Here is a 22,336-nt window from a genome sequence, read left to right as displayed (position 1 = left end):
GGTAGGATATCCAAGATTACAGTTCCTAGCTCCCTTGTTTCTTGGCTGCATAGAAAAATAAGGGTTTTTTCTGTGAGACAAAGAGTGAATATGATTGTTTGTTTTGGTTCTGGTGACATCATTCTTTTTTTGTCAGTACCATCCCTCAGTAATTGACCCTGATCTGAGGAAGGACTAGAGCAGGTAACTGTCTTCTGAAACTTTATCCTATCATCTCCCTCTATTTCAGTACCCTGAACAAAAAACAAGGTCAGTGAGAGACTTTTTCATATATGTTGTCCAACCTTTGATCAGAATCCTGCATTTTCCATGATGTTTACATGCAAGTCCCACTGCAATGACATCAGAGCTCCCAATACCCATTTTAGCACCAATTAAAGGGCAATGCTCAGAGAACCATTTCTCTTTATTCTGTAGGAGTTTGAGCAGTGCTGTTATTACTTTTGAGGGGGAATTGTGCAGGCTCCTTGTCAATTGGTTTAGGTTGCCTAAATGAAGCCAAATTGCTCTTGCCATCCCCAGCTGCTGCTGCTGCCTGTGTGTTCCACCTTCCCCACATTCACATTAATCCATCAGCCAAGAGCAAAACAACCTTCCCTCGGTGCCCCTCCTGCAAACAGGGCAGGAAAACACCACAAAAGGGAAAAAAAGCCACACATCACTTGCAGCATTTTTACATGTAATAGTAACAGTCTCTTGGTGCCATCATCAGCCATGGCATTTCATTCACACAGAACACTTGTGGGCACATCACATATGCTTTTCCATTCAATGTATTTTTAAATGTTTCCCAGGCAACTGTTTCAATACAATATGCCTCCTTGGCAACCTGGTACCCGCAAATGCCATGCTAGTCTCCCTAGTCCTCTTTTTAGGTCTTCCCATCTTGGCACATAAATGTCACAAGGCTGGGTTTTCCATCTCCAGCCACACAGGTGCTGATCTGTCCTTGCTTTTGGAAAGGCTGAGTTGAAGGGATGAGTCGGGCACTGGGTGCTGCACGTTGGCAAATTCAGCTTTGGTGTGCTACCAGAGGGAGCAGGTTTCAAAGGCAGAGGCTTTTTGTGGGGAAGAGAATGTCTCCTGCAACTGAAATGAAGGAGAGCCCACAAAACTGTCTCCACTGAACTGACTTTCTCTGGAAGCAGCAATGAGCCTGCACTTCCCAAACTGAAATGCACGTCATCTTTATTCTCCTGACTAAGCCAGTCTTACCCAGTTCTCCTCATTTTGTGGTTTAATTGTAACACAACATTAATGAAAAGAGTCAGACTTTCCCATTTCACCACAGCCAATGATTAGCACTGGACTCAGTGGGTCAGTTTGCTGAGTTACTCTTTCCAGGGCTGCAATTGCTGCCACTGGCTATTTGGGGACACATTGTGACATTGGAGTGTTCCATTTCAGCTGTGGGACATTGGCTGCAGCAGCTTTCCCTGCTGCTCTGCACACTGTGGTCTCTTTGGGGACATTGTCCTTCATTACATTCAGCAGAATGGCCACGCTCATCCTTGAGTGAAGTCACAGACTATTTGACAAGGACAAAAAATTATCAACATGTACTCACAAGCTAAGCATTGATTAGATAAAATAATTGAAATACAATAATATTTCAATGGTCTAGCAAGGAACAATTTCTTCAGAACATTTTTATCTGATACTGGAGCTATCACTACAGAAGAAATGATATTTCAGAAGGTCTAAAACTATCAGCGAGCATCAGTCGTCATAAAAAAAGAAGTTTTTAATAAAAGCTGTATGTGCTTCAGCCTCAAAGTGGCACATTAAAAAAAATAATAGCTCCTGCATGCAATGACATCAGGCTCTGAGAGAAACCCAGCAGAAACTGTGGCATCTCTTCTTCATTGATTACTCCATAACAACAGCTGAAAATTACAATTTTTCCAGGCTATAAAATGCCTAGCACTCCAAATTCTACACCAGCAGCAAAAATCTCCTCCCTGTCTGTGAGCTGTTGTATCTGTAATAGAGACCCTGCATTACCAAGCTTTCTAATTCTTCCCAAATGCAGAAGCTCTCATTCAATGCTGCAGCTGTTGGGGAGGAAATCAGAAATAGCAGAAGGCGGATTAGTTGATAATGTACCAGTTCTTCCCCAGCAAATGCTGGCACCTGCGTTTTACACTCTCCTCTTTCCCTCAGCCCAGGAAAAGATCACTTGGTTTGTTTGGCAGGCAATTTATAGGCTTTAGTGCTTGTGGAACTGCAAAAGGATTAGAATTTGTTATAATAGCCCCTTCTTCCTGAGAGCAAAAGTTAAAACTGAGGCCCACTTTACAGCAAGAATCAGGGACCATGTAAGTAAAGATTAAGCGTGTGCAGCTTGATGAGACTCAACAGGGAAGAGATAACTACACATGCTGGCACTCCATTTACAAGGAAATCCCTGCAGATAATCTCTAGGAGCATTCTGGCTTCCACAAGCTCAAATCCCTTGACCACTGGCTCAAATCCAGTCAAGGCTGATTATGATAAAGACTACTCTGCATTTCTAGGAGAACTTTTTGTCTAAGACCACTAAACATTCTAATTATTAAATTAGCAAGACCCAAAATCAAGCAGGAAGTAATAGGATTTCCATGCAGTGGAGGAAACAGAAGATGTGGTCTTGTGCAAAGGGGCAAGCCCAAGAACAGATCCTATTCTACACTTTGCTTTCCTATTCTTAGTACATTATTCATTCTAGAAAGATGCAGGTGAAAAATACTAAATGCCCTTAATGGACAAAGATTTCCAGTTTGAAATCTGCAGGCAGTTCCAGAAGCAGATAGAGCAAGGATGAAAACATTCATGACATGGTTAGAGTGGGTATTGAATGGATAACAATCAAAAAAACCTTGGAATTTTCACATAAATCTACACAATCCAAACCCACCTACAGTTGCCACAGAAGCAAGGTTTTCTCCTTTTGCTTTTTACAAGCAGAAGCTGCAATAATAATTTTCCCTATTCGTTTTATTATATTCTTTCATTTGTGGCCCTTAGCGCACAATAACCAATTTTTATGTTCCCCCATCATAAAGCTTTTGCAAATGCTGGAAGTGCTCACAGCACCACACAGCAACAGCTCCAGCATGAGGAACAGGCTGCACTCCTGATGGCTGTTCTGGGAGAAGTCGTCTGTAACAACATAAATCCATGGGTACAACACACGATTTAGCAGCACAGGATTGTCCAAGGAGTATCCAAGGGGTCATAAAACATAAAACATCAACCTAAACATCGCGGGAATAAAAGAAACCTTGTGGCATCTCTGATCGTTGGCATAGATACACCCAGGAGTGTGTTTGGAGCGCTTTCACAGCCCCCCGATTTTGTAAAATCCCTGGTTTTGCATAGTCTGCTGCCTCCATGTGGTGACAGTCAGCGCTGGGCCGCAATTCCCAGGGATCCTGAGTAAAATCCCCCAAGGAACACTTCTTCAGCTGGTTGTGAAATCACATTTCTACCCCTCCTCTGTCACCTCATTTCCCACCACTTCCACGGCCAAACCCTCTTCAATTCACACTTTTGCTTTATTTACACCCCCTTTCTCCTGCTCTTCTCTGCTGCCACCACCACCTTCCTGCCCACAGCAGATCCAGATTCACCCTTTGCCTCTGCTCCACTTACCTTGTTCCACCTGCAGCTTTTGGGAGAACACCTTTCCTGACAAAGAAGGAAAGGAGGGGCTGATTTCCTGGGATCTCCTTTCACCACACTGGGAAGCAGCTTCTAAATGGCAACAAAAGTGACAGAAGCCTGTGACTGTACCTTGGGTGTTCCCTGGGCACTGCAGTCGCTGTAACAGATATTAATGTGGGGAAAGGTTAATCTTTGTGACAGGGGTTGACTTTTCCAGCAGTTTCTTTCTTCCTGGATTTTATTCTCATTTTACTCTGCTCATCACACAGCTGAAATGCTGGCCCTCTTGTGTGACAATTTTTTATTATTTTGGTTTTTCAGCTGGGCTATCCATTGTATAAACTCCCACAGATCCCAGGAGCAATCAAACACTACACTTCCAAGATTTTTAACCACAAAAGGAAAACTAATAATGATGCTTTAAAGTTAAGAAATTAGTTATTACACAGAGTTAAAGGCATTATGGACTCACAGAAACATAAAGTACCTGAAGGGAAGGTGAAGGCTGGGCAGAGCCTCCCAGATCTCTGCACAGACAGAATCATCCTCAGCTGAAACACCTCTGGATGGGGCTGAATGGACTTGCTCGGGTTTAAATTTAAGTGAAATATCAATCTCTGAACTCTGATACCCATTTTCAAGGTTCAGATACACTCAAAGCACATATTAAGTCCACTGTTACTTAATACATTTTTGCTGGGCTGTGTGACCAGCACAATAATTCATAGGTGTAACCTCTAACAATCAGTCAATACTGATGCCTCCTTTCTACTCTGAAAAATCCAAGGATGGTGCAGTCCACAAACATCCAGGAACAGATAAATGCAGTTACAAAAGAAGACTGTGGACTTGGACTCATGTTTTACCAATAATAAATTTGTTTTATGCAGAGTCCCGTGTGCTGGTGCTCCCTCATAAACACCAGTTACCAAACTCGATTTATTTCCTTGCACATTTTTTGCATCAATTGTTAGGAGTTTAAACAGCAGAGTTACTTTGTGATCCTTTCGTGTACTGTTGGAGGATGAATTTTCTGTCACCATTCCTGTGGGGTCTGTTTTTGAGACGGCTGCAGGCTGGGAAGTGTTTAAACCCTCTCTAGCATGGCAACACTCCAGCCAAAAACGTCAAGTCGCATCACTTCAGATTCTTCTCTAACAGCGAAATTAGGTCAGAGGGGCGCTCCCAATCCGTTTTATTTTTGGAAGAACAGCCTTTGGGTTTGGCCCCCGCAGCACCTCCAGACCCAGGGCGGGACCGGCCGGGCCCCACCCGCCGCCATCTTGTCCCCCTCAGCCACGGGGACCACTCAGCACAGCCCCTAACCCTGCCCTTCCCAACACACCAAAACCCTAAAAAACATAAAGTTTGAGGGTAAAAGCAACATTAAAAAGGGCTGTTTTCGAGACGGACCAGCCCCCGGTGGCTGAGGGGTACAGGGGCTGCGGAACGCCGGGCTCCCCTCAGGGCGCCCTCAGAGCCGCTCGCTCTCTCCCGCCACCCTCGCGCCGTGACGGCGGCTCTGAGGGCGGCTCTGAGGGCGGCTCTGAGGGCGGCTCTGAGGGCGGCTCTGAGGGCGGCTCTGAGGGCGGAGAGTCACAGCCCCGGCAGCGCAGCCGGGGCAGGAGGAGGAGGAGGAAGCGAAGGAGGAGGAGGAAGCCCGGGTTGCCCTCTCTCCCCGCCCTCCCGCGGCCGCCAGCGCCGTCCCCCGGCGAGGCGCGGGGAGCCTCGGCCATGTGTGAGGAAGGAGCCGCCAAGCTGCGCCTGAAGCCCCGGACGGCGCCGCCCGCCCGCGGCCGGGAGCGCAGCCCCGACCCCGAGCCCCCGCCGCGGCCCCAGTGAGTCGGGACCGGGGGTATCGGATCGGTCCTGAGGGACCGGATCGGCTCCGGGGGGATCGGATCGGCTCCGGAGGCCGGGGTGCACCGCCCTGGTGTTTCGCGGTCAGATCTGTGTCTGTTAAAGGTCATTTCATCAAACACCGCCCTTAGCGCCTTTTAAAAATAGGGACAAAGTTGCAGGATAGAGCGCAGCGTGCCCCACGCCTTCCGCACGTTCCTCGGCACAGAACAGCCCTGGCGAGAACAGGGCCTGAGAAAAGTTAATGTATGAAAACTCTTTCTTACAGAATACGGCTCACAGGAGCGCAGAAATATTTTCTGGTTTTCCCCGCCCCGGAGTTCGGGAGGACGGAAGGCAGTGAGTGGCTCGGTTTGTTTCCAGCCCGGGGCTCAGCCGTGTCCCTTCCACCGTGGGCTGGGAGAGGTTGATCACTCTGCTCTTTATGTTGTTTCCAATTTCTCTCCTATACAGCTTCATTCTTGGACAGCGACCCAAGAAAACACATCAGAAGGAATGCTGGAAATACCATTGTGACAAAAACAATCCATCCTTCCCTTGGAATTGTCTTTGTACAACATTACGTTTTAGTGCTTATAGTTCCTAGGATCAATTAAATCAAGTTGTTTGGGAAGATAATCAGTAATTTCAAATGGCAGTGTGGGAATGTCCAGACATACATGGGAAGTGATGCAATTTCCACCCTCAGTGCAAACACTTCCATGATTTCTGTGCTCAGCAGGTGTTAAGTTTGGTATTTGAGAAGATAAAACAGTGGCTGCACTTAACTGCTTCACTTGGAAGTGAGGATAGTGATAGATGCCTACTGCTCATTTGTTACAAGCAGAAAGGAAAGCATTTAGACATTAATTTTTTGCTAGCTGCCCAAATTACATAAGTCATATAAAGCAGCAAAAAATAGTTTGCAGGCTCAATAATGTCTTTGTGTTCCAGAGAAAAGAGGCAAACTGGTATCAGTGTTAAGAGTACTTTCTTTGTTCTCTCCCACCTTCAAACTATTGGACTGTGTCTTTACAGGGCATCGACTGACAGATGTTCCTGGTTTGAAAAGGAAGAATTAAATGAGTGTGAAAAAACCTGGCTGCTGCTACTGAAAGACATCAGTCAAGACTCAGAGTGCACAAACTGGGACACAGTGCCCAGCTTTCCAGAGTTCCTGGAAAAGGTAGCGTGCTGTATCCTTGTTTTTGTACTTTGTTCCTGCTTTCAATAGCGACAGCCTGCTTAATGGGAAACAACATGAAACAGCTTTTAGAGATGTGGGGTTTCAGCTCTTTAATCTCTGTGTGCAGTGCTGTGGCTGGGCATGGTGTGGCAGGGAATGTAAGGACAGCTACAAGAGGCTTTTTTTGCAGTACAGCAAATTCTTTCCAACATTTTGCTGGGAAGAGGGAGCCTGCGTAAGGATGCTGATTGCCATAAACACCAGCATCTCCCTAAGGAATGAAACTGGAAAAGGCAAGCTGTAATGGAGGGGTTATTTACACAGAACCCACCCTGTGGCATTAGGTAAGATCCCAGCATTAAAACCAGTCTTTATAAAGTCCTTTTTTCCCCCTGAACAGCAGCGGGTTGCTGTTTTCATCCTTAGTCTCTCTAGAACATGAGTACCCATTGCATTCATTTAGAAATGCTGAGGGAAGACCCATATCCCATCAGCTCCTGGAGGAGGGACATAAATAAAATGTTCTTTTCTTTCCTGTAGTTCAGCTTTCTCAGTATTTTCAATGTGCTCTCAAAGCCTGGGTTTAGGTATTGATTGAGCTCCATGTGCTTAAGATATTGTCTGTGTTTGTGTTGTAGAAACAGCAGGAGAAGAGTCCAGAACACCAGGAAGTCTTTACAGTTGGAACTAAGGACTTTCAGTGGGTGTCATTCCCACCTTTTCACCAAGAAAAATGTCTGAACCCCACGGATCTGAGCTCCCAGCAGCCAGCACAGAGCCAGAGCAATGAATTACATAAAGGCCAGGGCCAAGCAGATAAACTGAAGAGTTTGTCATCCACAGCTGAGCAAACCTGCAGGGGAACCAGTAGAGATGAAGCCAGACCTGCACCTGGAGCAGACACAGGAGGTGTTCCAGAGCTGGATGTGAGCCCCAAGCCGTGTGAAGTCCCTGGGCACAGCAGCTCAGCACAGCCCTCAGCTCTGGGCCCTCAGCAGCAGCACACAGGGACTGCACAGAGCAGCAGGGCAGGCAGGAGAGAGCAGGGTGAGGAAAAACCTCAAATCCAAACACACCAGGGGGAGCTTCCAGCAGGGGAGGGCACAGGGGTGCCTGCGGAGAAGCCTCAGCCCAGGAATGCTCCTGAGAGCCACGAGGAGAAAATGGAAAACCAGAGTGAAGCATCTTCAGCTCTTGACAGCTGTCCCATGTGTCTGATGCAGTTCAGTGGAAGGTAAGTTTGTGGTTTGGTTTTTTTTCATCACTTGCCCATAAATGAACCACAGCAGGTTCTGGATGCATCCTTTATGTACACAATAACAAAAGCAGACAAAACTCCTACTGTAAGTTTTTTTAGCTGTCAGAATTACACACTTTAATCCCATTTACAAGTTGAGTAACAGTGCTCAACTTGCTCTTCTTACTCTGCTCTACAGTAAGAAATGTTAACACAATTTCATAGTACCTTGTGAAAGTTGCTGAAAATGTGCTTTTCCACAGGCCCTCTGACCCTGCAAGCTCTGTTGGGGGCCACTTTCCCTGTTGTTGGGAGGCTGAACAGGGACACAAGGAGTGGCTGCATTAATATTTAGACAATTTTGGTCCTTTTGTCAAGGGACTTAGACAGAAAAGCTTAAAATGCATCAGGCCTGTGCTACTCAGCTCCACTTTGAGCAGCAGTAACAGCAGAGGTGGGGGGTTCTGGCAGAGGATTTGGGCACAGGACTGAGTGCCCACCAAGGCACCAAACACTGTGGGAGGCAGTGAGGCACAGGCAGCAGGGGGATGTGAGGGCTGTGACTGTTTGTGTTTGCAGGCTCTCCCAGCTGGACATCGATGGGCACCTCGCCAGGTGCCTGTCTGAGAGTGCAGATGATGTCATGTGGTGACTCCAGGACAGCACCCAGGCAAGGATGGAGCTCTCTCAAAGGAACAGGAAAAATGTGTCAGGAAGCACATCCTTGTCTCTGACAAACCAGGAACTCAACACGAGGATAAGTGCCACCTGCCTGTTTGGTTTTGGTTTGGTTTTATTTTATTTATCTCTTTCAGAGGTTGGACACAGCCCATTGCACTGATAAATAATAACAGTCTGTGAACTTTTTCATTAAAGTCTTTAATAGATGTGCAAGAATATAAATGATCTCAGCTGTTATGGATTAGTATACCATCTTCTGCACAATTAAAACTGGTCAGCAAAGATCCCAACTAATTAATTATACAAAACTACAAGAACATATTTACTGTTTTACAATCATTAAATTAGCTAGAATTTTCATTTACTATTTCAAATAAGACAACTATATATCATTACCAGATCCATTTGTAATATATTAGGATTTTTTTTCCAAACCACACATTTAATTACATCCTTCATTTTCTTTTATTTATAAAACAAGTACTTTATATAAAAAATTTCCCCTTCATCATGAACAGAACATTATTCAAACACTTGCACATGAGCAACCAAACTTGTACCCAGCAAACTATTTGGCAACACAGCAACATTGTAAATGCCTGTAAATTCTTAAATAAAAATCAAATATTCTTTACAATGTTTGATTAGCAAAATGTGTCTTTCTATTCTTCCTTCCCTCCCTCCCAAAATGTTCTGAAACCTGGAAAAAAAAGGTTAAAAAAAACCCCAACCCACATTTCTAATATTTCCAGTTTCAAGTTCCATGCCCTGGCATGTCAAAGGACAGCTTGACCTGTCACAGTTCCTTTCATGAGCTGCCTGCAGTCACTCTGATCACTCCTGATTAGCTTCAGTACCAGGGGAGTTCAAACCACTGAACAGGAAATTATTGGGGGGAAATAAAACAAGAGGGAAAAGGGGAAAAGGAGCAATTAAAAAAATGTCAGATTACATTTAAAAGGTAATGTTGCCTTTAGTAGATAATAAAGTATCTAAAGTCCAGGCATTTGAGGCAAGTACTTTTTACTAGTTAAATTATTTAGTGTTGATTAAAACACATTTTGCTGAATATGAAAAGCTACAGTCCAACAGAGAAACCCACAACTGAAACCTGAATGGGATTCATAGAACTAAACAACCACAGGTCTGCATAAGTGTGGCTAAGGAGGGGATACAAAACCTAGATTGTTAATCAATGATTAATTGACTATTTCAAACAATGTTTTGGCAGTCTGGTCCTAGCACCTCATGACTTGGATGTGAATCCCAAAGATGTCATGTTCAGCACCTAATGCAATGCTGTACCCTGAGAAAACCATAGGTTAATGTAAAGAAAGTGAAAGTGTCACAATTTCTCCTGTGTTTTACACCCAAGCAGGTGAGAGGCCAGCACAGGGTTTTTGTTTTCCTCCCCCAGCAGAGCTGAGCCCTCCCCTGGCACCCCCAGCTCCCACCAGAAGGGATTCCACAGTTCTCTTTTGCTTCTTCCAATTTCTTAGGTATTTGTTTTTCTGCCATGAAAAGAATTGTACTGCTTTGATGCAAATCATTTCGCTGAAAGATCCCATTCTCTGCTGCAGAATGATTAATTAGTTATTAATGCACACTGAGCAACTGTAAGCAGACAGTTTATCATAAGCAGGAGGTGTGCTTTATCAGGAAAGTGGATTTTATCTTATGGTTATTCTAGATTTACTACTTTAAGGCTATGCTTTACTATGCTTTTGCTCTACATCTGAATATTTGTATTGTTGATAAAAATACTTTTCAAAAATCTAATATACAACACAATATCATTGTAGGTGTAGGCACTGCTTAAGTATGTTTAGAAATCCTTTGTGTGCAAATTTAGTTTTCTTCAATCTCTACGTTTTGGTAAATTTGGAGCTTAAGACAACAGATTCTGTAATTGATACCGTAAATTCTAATTTGGAATTAATCTCACTGAGTCACTCTGCATTCCAAATTCTGTAAAAATGCAACTAAACATCAGGCTGCAGCTGTGAACTGTATGTTTCAGATGGAATTTTACTTAATATTAACAAGCAGAACTTACCAGGTGTAAGAACGTCCCAAATATGCAATAATCCTTCAATGCAGTTTATCCATTTAGGCACTTAAATCTTGTACCCAAATTTATGTTTTGATTGCTAATAAAACACAACTCCTTTTAAATATATCTGAGATGTTTAGACAGGTACCACTTGTGAAAAAAGGCATCAAAAATAAGCTTCAACACCACTGTAATATATTTTATTCTTCAGGATGTTACACTGTAATACTCTTCAACTGGGAGCTCATTGCATCAAATGTTTGTAGAAAGTGTGTGGATCTCAGAGTTTCTCATGATCTCCTTTTGCAGGGATGCAATGAACGTTTCAATCCTTCATGAAACAGGCACAAAATGCAAATTCCTTCATTAATGAAGCCAGTTGTGTCAGTGCCCAGAACTTAAGAATCACTAAGTGGCAGAGGACACCCACCAAAATCATAATTCTCTTCTTTGATTTTCAGCAGCAAATTTGTTTTTAGATCATTGGTCTCCATCCAAAGTGACCAGTCCCAGCCTCGCATGCATATACTGTAGTTAAGGATAAATTAATGTCATTCAACTGTCCCCAACGAGGTCATTCCTTCATACTGTTTCTTCTGTTGACAGCAACAATGGATTAATATATTCAAATCCTTCAAATTCGGACTGATCTATTCGCTTTATTATATCTCTGAAAAACAAACGAGAGCAGTGTTAAGTTCATCAGAGCACTGGGCAGTCTTCCATCATATAATGCAAGATACAAAGAATTCCCAATTTACTGTAACATGACTAAGTTCTTATGGCAAGTGTGGGAAAGAGTAAAGGGAAGATTTTTAGAAGGAAGATAGTAAAAGGTTTTAAGTTTAATAATGGTGTATTGTATTAGAAGGAAGACAAGCAAACATTGTGTGGAGCAGGTGTATGTGTACTTTAAGTAATTGGCTAAAACAACTGTCTGTAAGCTTTAGCAATCTGCTACTGGCTAAAAAGGTTTTAAGATGCTCTGTAACTAAGTCTGCACCAAGGGAAATACAGGTTGGATATTGGGAAAAAGTTTTTTACAGAAAGGGGATAAAGTTCAGGAATGGCTGCCCAGGGAAGTGGTGGTGTCACCATCCCTGGGTGTGTGTGACAAAGCCTGGATGTGGCACTGGGGGCCAGGGTTGAGCTGAGGGGTTGGGTCAATGATCTTTAAGGTCTCTTTCAACCTGGTGATTTTGGGGGAATTCTGTGAATTTGGGGGAATTTTGGGAATTCCAGGAACCGGGGAGGTGCTGCAGTCCCCATCCCTGGGTGTGTGTGACAAAGCCTGGATGTGGCACTGGGGGCCAGGGCTGAGCTGAGGGGCTGGGGCTGGGTTGGACTCAATGGTCTTTAAGGTCTCTTCCAACCTGGGGATTCTGAGAATTTGGGGGAATTCTGTGAATTTGGGAGAATTTTGGGAATTCCCAGAAACTGGGGAAGTGGTAGAGTCACCATCCCTGGATGTGGCACTGGGTGCCAGGGCTGAGTTGGGGTGTTGGGGCTGGGTTGGACTCGATGACTTTGAAGGTCTCTCCCAACCTGGTCATTCTGAGAATTTGGGGGAATTCTGTGAATTTTGGGGATTCCAGGAACTGGGGAGGTGCTGGAGTCACCATCCCTGGGTGTGTGTGACAAAGCCTGGATGTGGCACTGGGTGCCAGGACTGAGTTGAGGGGCTGGGGCTGGGTTGGACTCAATGGTCTTTAAGGTTTCTTCCAACCTGGGATTCTGAGAATTTGGGGGATTCTGTGAATTCAAGGAATCAGGAGGTGTGGAGTCACCATCCCTGGGTGTGGCACTGGGTGCCAGGGCTGAGCTGAGCTGTTGGGGCTGGGTTGGACTCAATAATCTTTAAGGTCTCTTCCAGCCTGGTCATTCTGTGAAAGAAACCTTTGGCTGCGGCTGTACCTGAGCTTTTGCCATCCACCACACAATGAGGCCGATGCTGCAATAAGAGCTCAAGGAAGGCACCCCAGCAGTCCCATCCTATTGAAGTTGGAGGGGAGACGACCCACCTTGCATTGGTCAGCATCGACTCCCACTTATTGATCAATCAGGCACCTTTTATAACAGTGTTAATTCACTTCATGCATATTGCAAAATCTGAGCTCACAATAGGTCAGAGATTACACACCAACTCCTCCTTATGTTTCCAATACTAAGATTTGGGTTCTCAAAATTATTCTTGCTTTCCCAAAACAGCCAAAGATAGAACATCCACTTGTTATGAGAAAGCTGCCTGAGAACTCTGATGTGCAAGGCTCTCAAGGCCCTCATGTCTGTCACCCCTACCTGCAGTTAAAAATAACCTGAGAACCTCTGCTGTTCACAGAAGCAGGCTGTGAGAACCTGCTCCTTACAGCTGCTTTCTAAGCCATCTCTGAAAAAATCTCCAACACCATCCCATCTTTGTGAAAAGAAAAACCCAACCACACCAACACAAATAGTGTCTAAGTGATTTCCAGCTAATCTGTGAGTGATGGCAGCCGTGCAGCTGCCTCACATACTCATCATCTGGGGTGAGCTGCACGGGCTCGCTGGTGAACTGCGTGTCGAAGTTGTCCAAGCCGTAATCGTCCGTGATCTGCGGCTGGAACGGGGGCGTCGTCTGCTTCTTCTCCAGCTGCCAAAACGTGGGGAAAGGACAAAGTTACAGAGTTACAGCATCCCTCAGGAAACTCAAATCCAACTGCTGTAAATGCCATTGGAAAGGAACATCAAAATACCAAGTAGTATGCCCTGAAAGCAACGCAGTTACTGCTCTGCGTTTTAAAATAAAAAGCCACAAATAATTCAGCCTTTTAGGTTTTCTCTAAATTGGTAGATTGGATTGAGGATTGATAAATTCCCTCAGTGCTGCAATACAGCAGTTAGCACAATATATTTACTTTTGTTCCTGACAAATTGACCTACTTTTCTTCTTATTTGTGTGCAATCTGTCACACAGTCCAATCCACAGCACAGACACCAACATTCTAATTCTGACATTTATATTCAGGTAAAAAACTGTCAGGGCTACAAATTTCCATAATCTAACTTAGGACAGGTAGCTGGTGAGTGAGTAGCAGTGACCACTGACCAAAATGATCACTTCTATTACCAACATCAGATAAAAACCTGATTTTAAGGCCAGGATCTCTCATGATGCTTGGTACAGAGCAAACCAAACAGGGAATAAATCCCAGAAAAATCTTGGATTTCAGGTTTCAGACAAGAGCACAGGAAGTAGAGATGGAGATAGGAGGATATTGTGAAACTGTCACAGGGTGGTGCATTAATACATCAACATCTCATCAATGATCAGGTCTGGGAAAGCACCATGAAATCAAACTCGTGAGGAAGGAACAATCAGCTCCTCCCAAACAAGAATGGCAACGTGAAGGAATCAGCAAAATGAATATTTATAAACTGAAGCAGGGTGGCAGGACAGTCCCTGTGAGCTGCTGCCACACATTCACATCCCACAAGGGGTTAAACATCAAACTCCCTCCTTTGTTATACTCAGTACAGCATAAAAGCCCTCTTAAATCAGCCATAGAGAGAACCTGCAGCCCTAAACTTGAGAAAACGAATGAAAAAACAGCTCTAGAAAATCCCTGCCTGCAAACAGGAGCTGTGGCTTTGCAGTTCTTACTCCAGCATTTCATGGTTAAACCCCATGGGACAGGCACTGAGAGAAGAGTGAGTGAATATCCCAAAACAGCCCCAGGCAGGAGTGCCCTGGGTGCTGCTGAGCCGTCCCACAGCAGAGGGAGCAGCCTCAGTGCCCTGGGCTGTGCCACCCTGGGGATGACAAACACCAGGAGAATGTTCTGGCCTCTCTGCTCTCCTGCCCTGGATTTATTTTTCCATTTAGCTCAAGCTCCACACAGAAGTTTTAAAGTCAGTGTTAGACTCCTTTCCTTCTGGTACAACTTAAAAGCTTTTCCAAATCTTTTCAAGTCCAAATGTTTTCTTTGAAATGCAGGTGGTGAGTAGGAGATCTAATAACTCAAAAAGCTTTCCAAGTATTTTCTCATTTTTTCCTGAGTACATTTGCCAAAACTTATTAGAAATTTAACTTCGAATTTCTCTGACGTTGATCCTCCTGAGCAGTACTGTCCTGATCATACCACAAAACAGATCACCTAAATCTTCCATTTTTAAAAAAAAATAAGGATTTAATATTAAAGCTTTCAGCCATAAAATAGGTTAGAAAATGTAAAAATTCAATCAGCATAAGAAGTACCAATTTTGATGAAGAGTTTTTTCTACAAATAAACAAAATACAGCTCCACACCCCCAGGTGAGCTGCACTGGGGCACCACAAGACAGCAAAAAAACAAAAAAAAACCCACCAAAACCCAACAACAAACCAAAAGAAACCCCACTAAGGCTGAAGGGAGAACTCCAAGCAAGGAATGTCTGACAAAATTAAAGACAGTTCTCATTACTGGGATGATTTTGTAAACATCAGGTGTTTTAAAGCACCAGTTCCTTCTGCACTGTGCTCTCTGAAGAATGTTCAATGTTACAATGAAATTCAGAGCAGCAGCTTCAAAGGAAAATGAGACTGTGCAGCTTTCTCTCATCTGAACTCTTTCATGTTAGTGCTGCCTCTTCCCACACTTCCTGCAGCCTTCCCAGACTGTGGAAATCCTACAGACACACTTTCCAATTGTTAACTGCCTATTCAAAATGGAATGCTGACAGGGAGGTGCTCCTGACTCTACAGCTTTAATGCTCAAATGTCAATAAATGTTATTATGGCATTTCTGGGATGGTTCTGCACTGGAGACAGAAGGTAACACAATTACCAAGCAGCAGAAGATTTAAAAACCCAATTTTGATACAATATTTCCTTGCAAACCCACTGAAATGCAAGTCATCTTCTTCACCATGAACCAAAAACCTCCCTCCCCTCAGCAGTACCAAAGAAAATCTGCAAACTATAATCAGAGTTCCTTTATAAACAACCCCACTGCCCTCCTGCCACATCCCCAACAAAAGGGACTGATCCTGCTCAGGTCACTAAACCCTGACACCCACCTCAATAATCCTGCTTATTTTAGGAGTCAGAATTGGTGAATTCAGCTGGGTTTTGATGTACTATGACCACTACTTTGACATTTCTAGAATCCATTGTCCCTGTTTGCAACAGGGTTGTTCATATGCTACAATTAATAAATTATAGAATGGATCCTTTGGAACACCCAGAACCACAAGCAGGGATTTTTACCAGGTCCCAGTCTATGCACACAATTAATAAATTAATGAATGATTCCTGTGGAACACCCAGAACCACAAGCAGGGATTTTTACCAGGTCCCAGTCTATGCACACAATTAATAAATTAATGAATAATTCCTGTGGAACACCCAGAACCACAAGCAGGGATTTTTACCAGGTCCCAGTCTATGCACACAATTAATAAATTAATGAATGGCTCCTTTGGAACACCCAGAACCACAAGCAGGGATTTTTACCAGGTCCCAGTCTATGCACACAATTAATAAATTAATGAATGATTCCTGTGGAACACCCAGAACCACAAGCAGGGATTTTTACCAGGTCCCAGTCTATGCACACAATTAATAAATTAAATTAATGAATGGCTCCTTTGGAACACCCAGAAGCACAAGCAGGGATTTTTACCAGGTCCCAGTCTATGCACACAATTAATAAATTAATGAATGGTTCCTGTGGAACACCCAGAACCACAAGCAGGGATTTTTACCAGGTCCCAGTCTATGCACACAATTAATAAATTAATGAATGATTCCTGTGGAACACCCAGAACCACAAGCAGGGATTTTTACCAGGTCCCAGTCTATGCACACAATTAATAAATTAATGAATAATTTCTGCTTTAACACCCAGAACCAAAGCAGGGATTTTTACCAGGTCCCAGTCTATGCACACAATTAATAAATTAATGAATGGCTCCTTTGGAACACCCAGAACCACAAGCAGGGATTTTTACCAGGTCCCAGTCTATGCACACAATAAATAAATTAATGAATAATTTCTGTGGAAACACCAGAACCACAAGCAGGGATTTTTACCAGGTCCCAGTCTATGCACATAATAAATAAATTAATGAATGATTCCTGTGGAACACCCAGAACCACAAGCAGGGATTTTTACCAGGTCCCAGTCTATGCTGCGGAAAAACGTGTGAGACTTGATATCAGCAAATCCAGTCTGGGGCTGGCAGCCAAGCCTTTCTTTGGGATCCTGTGGAAAACACAGACACTGGAATTACACACTGCAAGCCACTTCCAGCCCACGTTTGCCAAAAGCCCACAGAGATGACTCCAGCACTCCCATGACTGTGCAAACTCTGCTGGGATAAACACACCATGGCTAGCAATGAATGTGTCATCTTTTTTTTTTTTAATAAAATTTGTTCAAAACTCAATTTTTAAATGATCTTTTACAACTTCTTAAAATAATTAATATCCTTTTTTTTCCATTTATGATAATGGTTCTTCAGTTTCAATCAGCTTAATTAAATGAGTAACAAGTATTACAGAAAAGAGTTTCTAGCAAAGCTACAGTTATTTTTTAAAAGCCTGCACCCAGTTGAACATCAAGCCTATGCTGTGGAATTCCCTCAGTAATTTTGAGACTAAATGGGGTTTTTAACATAGAGGATACCAAGGTTTTATAGATTTTCTTAATAGTAAGCAGATTAACTTCTTAACTGTATCACTTTCAACAGGAAGCTCTGACTTCCAGCTTTCAGATGCTAAAAATAAGAGAGTGTTATTTACCTTGTTTAAAAATCCTTTTAACACATGGGAAGCCTTGACAGAAAGGAACCTTGGAATCCGGATTGGCTTCTCCAGAATAACTGTGACAGGGTTAAAAACAGCAATGTTGGGCTTTGGTTTGTGACATTGACCATGAATTCAATACAAACATTTATTATTTTGGTGTGGAACCAGTTAGAAAATGGAAGATAGAGTAATTTTTAAAAATCATGGAAACAAAAGGAGCTATAGGAATTCAAGCATAAATGTTGACCAATAAGTACCAATTTTGATGAAGAGTTTTTTCTACAAATAAACAAAATACAAATCCAACAGTTGTCTTTTTCCCTCCCTCTCAAAAAACTCAAAGCAGAACAAACAAAGGCATTGTTTCATTGATATTGCAGGATTTCCTAAGGACATGTTACCTTCATTACCTTTTGCTATTATTTGTTGTGTGAATAAAAGTTTCACTCCTTGGTATAGGGCAAAGTGTGATTTTAACCAGAAATTGATTTGCTATCAGCCCTTCAAGAAGAACATGCCAGATTCTGGAATTATGCAGAAGTGCACAGTTCATGCCATAGAAGCCATAGGAACATTCCAGAAGTGCAGGAGCTGCTTTAGAGAAGCTTTGCCCGTTCTGGAGCTGGGAGCACTGTGGGGTAACAGTGGGAAAGGAAACCCCAGCTGTGCCATGAAATGTTGGGAGTTTGGAAAAGTACAAAACCATGGCTAATTCCAAGTCCTGCACAGATAGCAGTGTCCTTGGGCCTGGCTGTGGTGGGATAACAAACAGTGAAAGACATGAGAAAAGAGAGATGGAACCCCTAAGGAATGAGGAAGAGTTCATGGCATAGTTTAACCAATAGATTGCTTGGCTTACAGAATATTCATAAGCTTATTATTTGCTGTATAAGTGTCTGATGCTCTCTTCAATAAACGGAATTTGCTATCACTCATATTGAGTGTCTGAGTCTCCCCTCACTGACAAATGGCTCATCCCTGACAAAGCCTCTTTCTGTGACAAGGAAACTGCCCTGTGGGATCTCAGCACCTCAGGACTGAGGTGTCACCGAGAGCACCCTTGGGGGGCTCGGGAGTCCTGGAATGTTCCAGAAGTGTCTGGTGGCTGCACTTTGATCCTACACAGGAGACGACACCTGTATGAGGACAGGAGGGTTTCACCGGGGTGAATGGTGAAGGGATTGGTTAATTAGAGGGTGAGACACAGGGTTTAGGATTTCTGTACAGGGGGGTTTAGAGAAGTAAGATGGAGGAATTGGGGCGTGTCCTGTCCTTCTTCTTCTTCTCCTCCATCTTCTGTGGTGATGGTGGCACTTTGGGATTGGTCATTACTAAAAGTGCACTGGGCAATAAGAATAAATGGTATTGGGGAAAAATGATAAATATTGTACACGTAACTAGGGGTATAAAGATAGGTGGCTGCCCGGGAGGGCAGACAGTGTGCTCATGGCTGACTGCTGAGCAGAGCTCTGTCGGGCCGAGAGAAAATCTTTTAGATAAACAATTAATAAACATAAAAACCGAAAGAAGAACTGAAGCCTCTTCTCGTCCTTTGATACGCGGGCTGCCCCAAGGCCACCCCGGGCCTTTCCAGGCCCTTCAAACAGCCCAAAACCCGACACTGCCCCATTTGAGATGTATCCCCCCAAAACCCACCCCAAAGGCACCCCAAAGGCCGAGGCTGTACCTTGGAAGAGGTAATCTTCAGTGTTCATGTCGGGATTGTCAGTGATGATGTCGAACGGGGACCTCCCCGCCATCATCTCGAACATCAGCACCCCCAGCGCCCACCAGTCCACGCTGAAGCCTGCAGGGGGCACAGAGAGAGCTCAGCCAGCCCTGCTGGGATCCCACAGGGATCACAGCAAAACCATGGCTGCTTTTAGCACTGCCCTGCGTTAGGGTAAATTCAGGAAAAAACTCCAAAGGGGTTTGTGCTGGTGTTCCCAGGATGAGGGGAGAGATGAGGATCTGACTCCACGCTTCAGAAGGCTGATTTATTATTTTATGATATATATATTCTAGTAAAACTATATTAAAATCATAGAAGAAAGGATTTCATCAGAAGGCTTGAAAATACTAGAAATAGAATGATAATAAAATCTTGTGACTGACCAGGGAGTCTGAGACAGCTGGACTGTGATTGGCCATTAATTAAAAACAACCACATAAAACCAATCAAAGATGCACCTGTTGCATTCCACAGCAGCAGATAATCATTGTTTCCATTTTGTTTTCAGCTCCTCAGAAGAAAAAATCCTAACAAAAGGATTTTTCACAAAATATATCTGTGACAGGGGTTCCTCTAGAAAGCAGATTTAATTGGCTCCTCCCTCAACCAGTTCAGGAAAATATTTCCTTGGAGAAAAGTGGAAAATTAATTTCTGGGCTAAACAGGCAAATGCCCATTAAACTTATTTCTGGGCTAAACACACAAATGGGGATTTGATCCTAAAGTCACCCCAGGAGATCCTGAAACCCCTGACATGATTTACACACCACTGGGGGAGTCTGAGCTCTCTCAGCTGGGCTGACAAATGCAGGGGAACATTCTGCAGGCAGCAAAGCTGCAGTTTTAATATTTTCCTATAGTATCATTTAATAAATATTTTTCAGGCCATGTATGATTTAAAACAAGCTGAAATAAGTGATAGGAAGAGAAAAAAAACCCTTTATTTCAGGAAAAAATTTAAACTGTATAACAAGCACTCAAGTTTTATTATATATTAACACAGAAATGTGAAAGTCAAATGATTAAATTAATTTGAACCAAGCTACAGCTATATTTATTGTAACTAGAGGTTGTTTAGTTATGCCTTACCATATTCTTCTCCTCTGAGGATCTCTGGTGCAATGTAATTTGGTGTCCCACAGAAAGTGCTTGTAGTGTCACCTGGGCCCAAACCTTCCTGCATGCAAAAATCATTTATAAATTAACACCTGACCTCCTTTTCTGGGTATTTCCTTTAATTAGACAAAAAACCCCAAGTTACTAAAAACTAAAAACTCCAAGTCAGGGAGTTTAAAGAGCTTCCTTTCACAAAATAAATATTCATAATGCTCAAAATGGCCTAGGACTCCACAGGTTCTCTTCAGCAAAGTTGATTAAAACTGAGTTACAACATGTGTGTAATAATATTTTGCGTACAGATACATTAAAAAAATATCAGTTAAACAATTTGGAAGTTCTTTTCAAGTAGAAATTGAGGAAAAAAAACTTCTATAACAATTCAGTTCCAAATGTGGTTCTATTCAACACTTACATTTTTCAGAATAAAATTCCAATTCCACAACCAAATTCTGGGCTCAGTAACACTGGTGTTAATATAAAAATGAATTTTCTTAGTGTTCTCTAAGAGTGACAGAAGAAAGGGCAGGAAAATCCTACCTTGCACATGCCATAATCTGTTAATTTGATATGACCCTCTGCATCCAAGAGAACATTGTCCAGTTTCAGATCTCTGTAGATGATGCCTCTTTCATGTAGGAAGTTTAGAGCAATACAAATTTCAGCAGCATAAAACCTGAAATTAAAAAGGAGAAAGTTCATATTAGCATTAAGATAGTAGAAAAGCTGGTGCAATTTAAATATCTGTTCTTAAAACACCATTTTACAGCCAACTTTTATCTATGGATAGCATAAAAAACTTAAGATACATTTACTGATAAGGACACTCACTTCTTATAAGACATTCTCTATATAAAAATGAGATTTTTAAAATGAATTTTAAAAATGAAATTTTTTCATTTTACCAATTAAGATAATATTTATTCTTTATTCCACAGATTTTTTTTCTGAAAATTCCACACAGCAAGCCTAAATATGAAGCAATAAGGAGGAGTACATTGGAATAACCGCTACTACTGATGAACCGCTTGCTCTCTTAAAATATTCATGTTCTTTAAAAAAGAAAATTTACATTTTTTCCCAGGCAGGACACCCTAAATTAAGGATCCAAGTGCCCAAAACAGCAGAAATACCTTGCGTGTTCCTCAGGGAGCTTCCTCTGCCGTTGCATGTGGAACATGAGGTCCCCCCCATTGACGTACTCGATGACAAGGAACAACCTGGAATTACAGAAAATAATTAATGCATTCCAAGGAAACTCTCCAGAAATGCTGCTTTTATTCCTCCCATCCGAGCCATTTGCACTTCCACTCTTGATTCAGACTTCTGGATTTCTTATAGGTACTCTTTAAGACTATTTTCTAATAAAACATAAAATAAATATTAATCAAAATAAACATACAGCAAATAAGTGCTCTTTTTTTTCCCATCCTAATGAAATATTTAGCACTTATTTGATGTATGTTTTGTAGGAACATTCCCTTTATTTAGGGAAAAGCTGCTTTTATTCTTCCCATCCGAGCCATTTGCACTTCCACTCTTGATTCAGACTTCTGGATTTCTTATAGATACTCTTTAAGACTATTTTCTAATAAAACATAAAATAAATATTAATCAAAATAAACATACATCAAATAAGTGCTCTTTTTTTCCCATCCTAATAAAATATTTAGGATGGGAAAAAAAGAGCACTTATTTGATGTATGTTTTGTAGGAACGTTCCCTTTATTTAGGGAAAAGCTGCTTTTATTCTTCCCATCCGAGCCATTTTCACTTCCACTCTTGACTCAGATACTATTTCTTATAGATTTCTTATAGATACTATTTAAGACTATTTTCTAATAGAACTATTTAGGATGGGAAAAAAAGAGCACTTATTTGATGTATGTTTTGTAGGAACATTCCCTTTATTTAGGGAAAAGCTGCTTTTATTCTTCCCATCCGAGCCATTTGCACTTCCACTCTTGATTCAGACTTCTGGATTTCTTATAGATACTCTTTAAGACTATTTTCTAATAGAACTATTTAGGATGGGAAAAAAAGAGCACTTATTTGATGTATGTTTTGTAGGAACGTTCCCT

General features: G+C 42.5%; 2 protein-coding genes across 4 annotated transcripts in view; one reads left to right on the top strand and one right to left on the bottom strand.

The window, feature by feature from the left end:
* The window catches only part of FAAP20 (FA core complex associated protein 20), a 30,551-nt gene extending 21,853 nt beyond the window's left edge, over positions 1-8,698 (top strand). Inside the window, exons 2-5 of the mRNA XM_064730901.1 lie at positions 5,113-5,483; positions 6,523-6,670; positions 7,309-7,904; positions 8,487-8,698. Of these exons, the coding sequence (XP_064586971.1) occupies positions 5,113-5,483; positions 6,523-6,670; positions 7,309-7,904; positions 8,487-8,559 (1,188 nt within the window). The 3' untranslated portion in view covers positions 8,560-8,698. The remainder of the gene's footprint in view (positions 1-5,112; positions 5,484-6,522; positions 6,671-7,308; positions 7,905-8,486) is intronic.
* A 2,121-nt stretch (positions 8,699-10,819) lies between these two features.
* PRKCZ (protein kinase C zeta) overlaps positions 10,820-22,336 on the bottom strand; it is a 45,578-nt gene continuing 34,061 nt past the window's right edge. For all 3 annotated transcript variants that reach the window (XM_064730402.1, XM_064730404.1, XM_064730403.1), the window contains 8 exons: positions 21,389-21,475; positions 20,796-20,931; positions 20,229-20,316; positions 19,095-19,214; positions 17,402-17,481; positions 16,773-16,862; positions 13,155-13,270; positions 10,820-11,311 (listed from right to left, as the gene is read on the bottom strand). In XM_064730402.1, coding sequence (XP_064586472.1) covers positions 11,224-11,311; positions 13,155-13,270; positions 16,773-16,862; positions 17,402-17,481; positions 19,095-19,214; positions 20,229-20,316; positions 20,796-20,931; positions 21,389-21,475 — 805 coding nt within the window. In that variant the 3' untranslated portion in view covers positions 10,820-11,223. The remainder of the gene's footprint in view (positions 11,312-13,154; positions 13,271-16,772; positions 16,863-17,401; positions 17,482-19,094; positions 19,215-20,228; positions 20,317-20,795; positions 20,932-21,388; positions 21,476-22,336) is intronic.

This window comes from Zonotrichia leucophrys, chromosome 21, assembly GCF_028769735.1.
Source record: "Zonotrichia leucophrys gambelii isolate GWCS_2022_RI chromosome 21, RI_Zleu_2.0, whole genome shotgun sequence".
In the NCBI taxonomy this organism is placed as follows: domain Eukaryota; kingdom Metazoa; phylum Chordata; class Aves; order Passeriformes; family Passerellidae; genus Zonotrichia; species Zonotrichia leucophrys.
This window is presented reverse-complemented; position numbering and strand designations above follow the sequence as displayed.